This window comes from Telmatherina bonti (assembly GCF_933228915.1).
Source record: "Telmatherina bonti genome assembly, chromosome: 4".
NCBI lineage: Eukaryota > Metazoa > Chordata > Actinopteri > Atheriniformes > Telmatherinidae > Telmatherina > Telmatherina bonti.
In genome coordinates, this window is record NC_136622.1 from 22,446,698 (window position 1) to 22,455,971 (window position 9,274).

General features: G+C 39.6%; 1 protein-coding gene across 3 annotated transcripts in view; it reads left to right on the plus strand.

Annotated features, from left to right (window-relative positions):
* The window catches only part of znf385a (zinc finger protein 385A), a gene marked incomplete at its 3' end in the record, with an annotated part of 56,816 nt that extends 54,010 nt beyond the window's left edge, over positions 1-2,806 (plus strand). For all 3 annotated transcript variants that reach the window (XM_079238678.1, XM_079238677.1, XM_079238679.1), the window contains 3 exons: positions 1,791-1,975; positions 2,138-2,230; positions 2,555-2,806. In XM_079238678.1, coding sequence (XP_079094804.1) covers positions 1,791-1,975; positions 2,138-2,230; positions 2,555-2,806 — 530 coding nt within the window. The remainder of the gene's footprint in view (positions 1-1,790; positions 1,976-2,137; positions 2,231-2,554) is intronic.
* Between the last annotated feature and the right edge of the window lie 6,468 nt (positions 2,807-9,274).

Genomic DNA, 9,274 nt, shown 5'->3' on the forward strand with positions numbered 1-9,274 from the left:
CACATGTAAGGGTGTAAACAAAGAGATCACACACAGTATATTACAGCTTTTAAGCATGATCTAGGGTCACAGCCTGTTGTCAGCTCATTGGCTCAAAAATTCAAATCCTAGATGATTAATAGAAACAGCTGAAATTCTATGAGGAAAGAAATCTGGAAATGATCAGCCTTAATCATTTTCAAAATAAAAACTGTGCATGTTTGCAGGGTTTAAAAATAAAACCATATGTCCTGCAGACAGCGAGACATGAACAGTATGCATGATGTTGAATTAAATGCCAAAAACACATTATATAAGAAAAACGTGTAAATGTGGTTTAACTCATTACACTTCAATACTTAGTTTCCTGTGAGCCCAACCCCTATTTTTAATGTTTAATTGTTAGTTGTCCACTTGTAAGTTTATACTAGAGTCAAACTTACAAAGACAAAACAGGCCAGCATCCATTTCCAGACCAAAATAGAACAAAGAGCACATTTTTGGCCACAAGCAAAACCTGTCATTCCTGTCCCTTTCTCCCCCAGTGAAGCCTCCATGCTCCCCGGAATCCACCCCACTCCAATGATTTTTCCCCCCCCCCGTAACCTTAGCTCTGTTCAAAGGGATTTTAGAGTGACTCAAATTCATATCTCAAAGTCAGATCCAATGACAGTGGGATGCTTTTCTTTGAGTGCATAGAGGCACAGCAGGAAAATGGAGTTGAGGGAAGATGACTTCTCCAACGAGAGCAAAATAAGCTGGAACACTTAATGATATGCTGTGTGCAAGAACACTTTATACTCATTGTCATTTGTAAATAATACCTTATAATGAGAGATTTGTATAAAAATACTGGTGTTTGAATCAAAACCAGGTGGAGTTTGGCAGATCAGATTGTTTAGGGGTCATAGTCCACACACAAATTTGCCTTTTTCTTTCAATGGCTGTATGTTCAAAAAGCAAATTTGTTTATTTGAGCTACATTGACATTACATTGAACAAAATGTCCAATTTAATTAATCAGCAGTACTAATGTTTGACAGTCAGAGTAGCTGCAGAACCAGAGAGATGATGACATCAGGTACATTCGGCGTTGCATTAATCCAAATAAAATCAGATTTTGAAATATCTTTATATATTTCCATTAGCCTGTATAACACTGCTTTTTAATCACATGATTATTTTGTAAGATTGTACTTTAAAAATGCCAGAAACAAATCCATCTAAGACCAGGCATAACTTGAATCTGAACTTTTAAAAAAAATACTGTACAAATTTTCACATTACTACAAAAAATTATTGACAATGAACATTATAAATATGTCACTGGTGTAGGCACACGTGTTAGATTTCATATATTACCTTATCCTGCAGCCAGAAGCATTTTCAATTTCCTCCATCATCACCAACATAACTGTGTGGCTACTGTCCTCTGGTGGTGAAAGCTTTGCTTTGCAACTTTAGGTAGAAACAAGCAGTTTGAATGTTCCGCATTAGTTAACAGTACATATTCTTTTCAATCATTCTCCAATGTTCTGTCATTGTTTTGTAGAAGCCACAGGGAAATGCTATCCAGTGTGATTTTACTTTAGACAGGAGGAAGCTTTTTGACTCGCATGAAATAGTGATTTGTCTCCACTGTGTTAAAGATTTTTCTTTTAAATTAGCTCCTAAATTTGTAATTTCACCTTGCTTAGTGGCATTGCCAATGTGAATTTTCAGTTGTTTATTGTGTGTGTGTGTGTGTGTGTGTGTGTGTGTGTGTGTGTGTGTGTGTGTGTGTGTGTGTGTGTGTGTGTGTCCACCTGCAGGTACTAAACATAAAACTATCTTGGAGGCACGAAGTGGACTGGGCCCAATCAAGTCATATCCTCGCCTGGGTCCAAAACCTAGCGGAGAACAGGGAGGGGGGCCAGTGGACCCCAACACTCAGGAACGAACCTTCCACTGTGAGATCTGCAATGTGCGGGTCAACTCTGAACTGCAACTCAAACAGGTAGGATAAATTGTACATAGTAGATCAATAGGAGTAAAATAATAGAAGACAGAATTGCAAAACTAAATATAATGTAGTTATTATTATTATTAAACAGTGTCTACAAGAAAAAATAGGAAAATGGAAATATTTGACATATTTTACATTTGTGTGCATTTGCAGCACATATCAAGTCGAAGACACCGGGACGGGATGGCGGGAAAGCCTAACCCCCTCCTCAGTCGACACAAGAAGCACAGGGGAGCTGATCTGACGGTAACAAGTTACACAACTGAAATGTAGCTCCTTGTGACAAAGTTAGCAAACCTGAGACCCAACGTTCAGATAAACAATGATACTTGAGAACATGAGGTCTGCAAGCCCTTGGATTTCATTTGATCCCTAAAAAAATCCACCAGTTCTGCTTTTGGCTGTGTCTTCTTCCTGAATATATTTACTCAACTAAACAGAAACTTCTGCATAATGACAGATCAAAGGAGTCTGACAAAGAGCTAAATATGTTTCCTGCTCATATGTTGACCTTGTGGAACAAATCATTCTAATCCTCTCTTGTCTTTCTGCTTTCCTTTTCATTTTTAGTCTTCTTTGACCTTCTCTAAGGATCTCACCAAAGCTCTGGGTGCAGGGCTCTTGCCCAACCCCTTGGCTGTTGCCGCAGCAATGGCCGCCGCAGCATCTTCGAACACCCTGGCTCTCCGTGCAGCTGCTCCCGCACCTCACCCACACCCCCACCATCTCTTGCAAGGCCCACCTCTCAGCCACGCCATCCTGAGACCGGCTCCTGGACCCATTCGCACCACCCATGGGCCAATCCTCTTCTCTCCTTACTGACACGTCACCATGGGACTTCAGCCAGTCAGAAACATCCACATCCAAAAAAAGCACACTGTGAAGCTACAACAAAAATGATCAAAAAACAGCAATTGATTTGGGGGGGGTAATTTAAATATCTGACTGATGGCGACGGGAAAAAAAAAAAAAAAAACAGTAGAGGGGAGTGCAAGTATTATGTCTGTCTTTCCCTTTACCTGAATCTCTCCATTCACTCTTCTTTTTCAAAAGACTTCCGAGTGATATCCAGATGGAAAGAGCAGAGGAGAGTTTTTCATTATGCATTGAACTCCCTTGTACATTTCTCACCTCTCCTGGTCCCTCCCTTGCACTGTGGCCCTGTCATGGCCACCTCAAAATACAGAAGAAACACATGCAAACCATTCTGAAAAACTGTGTAACATTATCATTCTGGGCCAGGTTGGTTTTTCTCCTGTCAGCATGGCTCAGTGTGTTCTCCTCATCCTATGCATCACAAAAATCAAGACAAAAATGTTATGTCAGTAGGGTAGCTGCTTACATTGGTCTTGCTGTGCACGCCACAAGTAGCTGTGGCGGCCTCCACTGTACTGAACATGTCTTGCTCTCCACCAGAGGCCAGTAGCCCTTCAATTTGTGACACTAAGTTCTCGCTAGATGCAACATGACTCTGGCTGACAGACAGGTGGTACTCACATTTGAACACATCTGATGTGGGCGGAGGGTGAGGTGGGGCGTTGGGAAAGCACAAAAGTGGCTGTGGGGGATTGCGCTCCCCTGTCATGTCCTGAGAAGGGAGGTGAGAGGAGGGCTGGCACGGGTCAGTGGACGGATTGACCACAGGCAGCATGCAGACACACACAGGCCTGAACAAATCTGTGTTTTAAAATAGACCTTACCAACAAAAACTGCTGCAGGGCACATCTGCCAACCTCCATAACAGTCAGAGAAGGGCCTCAGCAAAGGCGAGAGGGGGTGACAGAAGCAGGAGAAGTCACACACTGGTACATACTGTACTGCTGTATTTAACACAAGCTCATAATGTTTAACTTGGTTTGTGTGTAATAAGAAGAATTCTGTGCTTTCAGTTTCGAAATACTGAACTGGAGAGAGCATAGGTGATGTTTGACAAAAATTCTCTTCAGATTACAATAACAGAGATGTTAACATCCTCACAACCCGCTGTTCTTCATTCTCAGGTCTGAGTAGGTAGGCAGGAATTACTGAAGTGTGACCTTGCATTCAGACGTGTTTATGTTGCTTTTTGCATCCTCACAATAAGGTTCTGCAGGGACAGGCTTTTTCGTCACTGGGTTGACCCCTTTTATTCTTGCACAGTCCTCCTACTCCTCACCTCCCTGATATCCAAAGATTGATTTTAGTCAATTATAAAAGGAAGGTCTGCTTCCTGGTAGACCACAATAATGAAAGGGAACAAATTAGAGGACGATGAAAGCCAAATACTTTCTTGAAGAAATTATCTTGAGCTGGAGTGACGATCAAGCCAGAAGCCGGAGCAGGATCCGAGACACCAAGCTTCAGACATCTGTTGATACTTCCTGTCTTACAACTGAAAGCCATGAAACACACCATGATTTGTTTTGTTTTACAAAGATTGGTGAGCACTTTCTGTTTGGTTTGGACTGTTGGTTTGTGTTTATATCACACATAAAAATAAGAAAACTAAAAAAGGACATAAAAAAATATTTTTGTAGGTAGGAAATAGTTTCATCCATAAAGGGAACCAATGAAAGGGGTTGAATTATGTTGTGTTTTGTAAGTGACCCAGAAAGACTGATAAGCAGGTAGCACAGGTGGGGAGCCGCAACAGCTAACTGAGCAGCAGCAGAACTATCTCGCTTGACAGCTTGAAACTAACACCCCTTTCTGAACAAGATGTACACTGTGCCCTTTTACTGAGAAGCAATGAGCTCTAATGTCTTACCTTTGTCTGAATATTGCAATGCAATGAGCAATTTCTATCAGATTGACTTGTTATCATTGTGACATGTTGTGACATGTTGTCTGCAGTCATGTGTATACTGGGAGAATGCCAGCTGACACACTTTTCTGTTCTTCCATGAGTTCAGTTCCTCTAGAAGTTTGAGGAAGGTGTAGCTGAAGAAGGAGGGGTAGCTTGGCACAGGGACCGACCCTTCATATTAAAGGGCCTTTTAACTACGGGAATCTCTGCTTGGGCAACAGGGTACAGCAACTGGTATCGTGGGAATAAAGCAAGATCGTCTATTCAACAGGCTCTTTTTCATTTTAATTCACTGAGCTGCATTGGTTTTTTTTTTCTGTGTGTGCAAAATGTGTCTAAGTAAAAAACCAGAGGAACATTTTCAATGCCATTACTTAAAGAAGAAACTGGCTTCACGTCAGCTTCCACCATTGTGCTCTTTTTGTTGCTGAAAGTAAACTTAAAGTTCATTTTGTGAGTGAGACACTGTTCCAGGATTTGTGCTTGCCTTCATGTTGGTATGTGTATCATTTGTATTCTAGTGTGTCCTGGGACCCAACCTCCCACCAATACAATACAGATTATAGCAACCTGGAGCTATAAAGTGACGTAATACAATAACCGTGACAAAAATCTGCATATGTGTTTGTTTAGGAAAGATTGATCAGACACAGAGGGGTTTATGAAATACTTGGTCATTTATCCACTCCACCCAAAGTGCTGTATCACTGTCTGGGCCAGACCTGGGAAAGATAGATCTAGAAAATTTTACATGGGGGAACAACCCCAAGGAGGGGCAGAAGGTGTAGACAGAGAGGAAGTAGTTGCATCTACATGAATCCCTTCTGACTTGATCAACAAATTATTCTGACATTATTGAAAAAAAATATTAATTAGATCATTGTTAAAAATATCACTATTTGATTAAATGAGAATGAAATTTGTCATGTAAACACGTCACGTTTATCCAATTAGTTTCAATTGGTATCAATTTTGAACCCAATCAAGAGTGATGGTTGAAATCTGATCAACAGGAAAAAAGAAGCATGTCTAGACTCATTCTGATGGTTTTTGTGGTGTATGTGTTTTCTCCTTAAGCTTAAACCATGAGGTGGTTTGGTGACATGGTGTGTTTCAGGAACTATTTGAAGAAAAAACAAACCAAAAAAGAAAAAAAAAAAACAGAACTGAGCTCTGCAGGATACAATGTTTGAGTCAAAAACTCTGAAAGAGTTACAGATTATTAAGCATCTCAGTAGTTGAAAGGCTGAAATAAAAAAAATGTTCTAACAGATATTTGATTAAATTTGATGAAATCTTTTTCTTCCAAGTCAGTACACATTACAAGTGTTTAAAGTGTTAAGATAGTATTAAATTTCTTTATTGTGGAAACACTGAACTGATGTGATGACTACAATCCATGTAAACATATCAGCAAAATCTCTGATCAGATTGATTTCAGTAGGATAGAAGAAATATTTGTCCGTGCGAAGGTAGTTGATCATCTTCAGTGCAGTATGGAAAAATCCCACACACGGTTTAATGCAAAGCCGCAGCTGTGTTTTTGAGGACCATGAAATTAAATGACTTGTGATTTTTATCTTTTTGTAAATTAATCTTTCATTTCAATGCTATGAGAGGCTTTTAGACTTAAAATTATGTTTTTTTACAAGTATCATTTGAGGACAAAAGTTGAAGGGGCAAGTTCTAAACTAGGGGAGCAGTTGGCCCCTCTTGTCCCCTGTAGATCCACCCCTCCTCCCAGTTAGGACAGTCAGACAAGCATCTCAGATATGTTCACAACGTGGTATTTGCCACTGAGTCATTCACATTATTCATATTTCCAATAAAAATGTTATATTCCTGTTTTCTTGGAAGGTACGTCATGTTAGCTGTGTTTAAGCTCCTAGCCTTAGCCTTATTCAGCCCTCTGTTTCTCTCAAAGCAGAGAGAGAGATGGAGAGGCTTTGGTGTAATTTTGTCTTGCCAATAAAGTTATTTTTGAACTTCATGATCAGAGGGACAAAGAGTTTGTATGGAAAATTGTAGCAATACCTGACTCATTCTGGCTACTCTTGTTTATTGCAATAAGAAAATGAAACAATACATGTGTATGTGAGTAAAAACATTATAAATGTAATTTAAATGAAAAAGAAACTTTACGGCAAATACTATTGGTATCAAGAGAAACCATGGTGGAAAAAAAAAGTAAATGTCAATAAACCATTAAATAAGACTGTCTGCCGAGTTTTTATGAACTGCTGTGGTCTAGTAATTTCTATCACAAGACATGAAGGAAAATGATTGCATTTCCAGCCCATCTATATTTTAACACAGAGCAAGCTGTTGCCCAACAGAATGTGCTTAAATCCATGTCATGTTATTACCCTTCAAATAAATGTGAATAGTCTGATCTGCCAAGAAGTGCAGCTTGTAAATTAAAACTCAATTAGAATCTGATTAAACTTGGCTTTTTATGTGATTTCAGACTGATAAATATAATAAAAACATGGCTTTCTGTGACCTGTAAAAAGTCAAATTTGTAGTAAGGATGTAAGATGGTGGTTAGCACTGTGGCCTCACAGCAAGAAAGTCACTGGTTTGATCCTCGGATCCAAGGCTCAAATGCGTGGCCTTTCTGTGTGGAGTTTGCATTTTCTCCACATGTATGTGTGGGGTCTTTCTAGGTTCCTCCCACCGTCCAAAGACATGCATGTTAGGTTAATTCAGTGGTGTCCTAAAGAGCCACAGTGCAGGTTTTCAATGTATACCTGCTCCAACACACCTGAGTCAAATTAATCAGTCATCATGCAAAACTTTTATCTGTTGGATGCATTTAATGCAAACCAGGTGTGTTGGAACAGCGAGACATGGTAAACCTGCAGGACAAAGGCCCTCAGGGATCGACTTTGGTCACCCCTGGGTTAATTGGTTACTCTAAATTGTCCCTAGGTGAGTAAGTGTGATGGACTGGCGACCTGTCCAGGGTGTACCCTACCTCTCGCCCAATGATTCCAGGGATAGGCTCCCGCTTCCACATGACCCTTAGTCAGGTGGTTTGGAAAATGAATGAATGAATGTTTTTTTGTTTTTTTTTATAATCAAAACAAGGGCACTTCCACATTACAAATGAGTTTGGAATTGCTGTCTAAATCTATTAACTTTCTGAAGTGTTCTCAATATAAAACAGATAAACTACACCAGCCACATGATCTCCCTGGCAGAGCTTTAACCGTCCATCCTGCAGAATGCCCCAAAATGACTGTGTACACTGACATGCTTACTATATATCAACCAACAATTTTAACGTGCCTGCCAAGTTATGAAGCATGCCTCTTAAGATTTCTCTGAATTAGTAGTAATAGTACATTCATGTTTGGGTGTATAAAGGTGTCTCAAGACCCTTGTTTTTACGCCTAAGAGACACTTAAATATTTTTTTCAGTCTTCTCTAAAATCTGCATTAATACATTTTTGCCTGATGACATGTGCTTCAAGCACTTGTCATCTGTAATATGAAACACAAATGTTGTAGATCTAACTCTTTAAAGAGGACTCCAAATGCAAGATTGTTAAAGTTAGGAACTGTCCCATGTGTATAAAGTATGATTTTTTTGTATAGATTCCTTGTAAATTGCACCTTGTGCATGTTCAAATAAAGAGATCAGAAATTATGGTAATAAAAGGCAGACACAAAGGCTGCTTTATCTCCTCATTGGTTGTAGTTGTAAAGTATGCACTTAATGTTTTAGTATTTATTGCATAAATAAGGCACACATCACTGACCGTGTTGAGAGCTTGAAGGAAGGGAGGAAGACCTGAGAGTACTGTCCTCCTTAAAGATTGTTACTATGTTCCTGTGATAGCCAGCCCACTTGTTGTGCCCCCCCCCCCCCCCCCCCCCCCCCCCCTCCCCTTGGCAGCCGCTACCTGACTTACACAGTTCAGCCACTAGATGACCCTACTGTCACGGTTGGGCGGCAGGTCTGTATAAAATAAATGTATGTTAATACAGACCAATTTGTATTATTGCTGTGCTTTAGACATCATAATGAGGACTAATGCTACAAAAAAAAAGCTGCATGTAGAGGAATTGTCTGCATACTGTGTATTGCAAAGAGCAGCCTCTTCAGCTCTGTAAAGGAGCAATATGGTCAAGAAAAAGAAAAACTGGGCAGATGGTTGCTATGCTACCAACAATGTTGTAAAACCAAATGATCCATAAAATTCCATGCAATTTAAGATTAAGAAAAGCCAAATGTCACCATTCAAGGTGATTATTCATAGGCTATGCTGTTATGGAGTGCTGCAGACTCACCTTCTCATACATACATGTTCAAGCCTTTTATACATAAGTTTTAGATTACAAATTTGAGATCAATACAATTTTCTAAATTGTATTGGAATAGGAATTAAAACGGAGCACATCATAAATATTCATTTGATTGTTTAAAGGCTGTAGTTCAGGGAGGGAAAAAAACAACATTAGAGATATGTTTATTATCTAGTGATTTATGCTTGATTAAT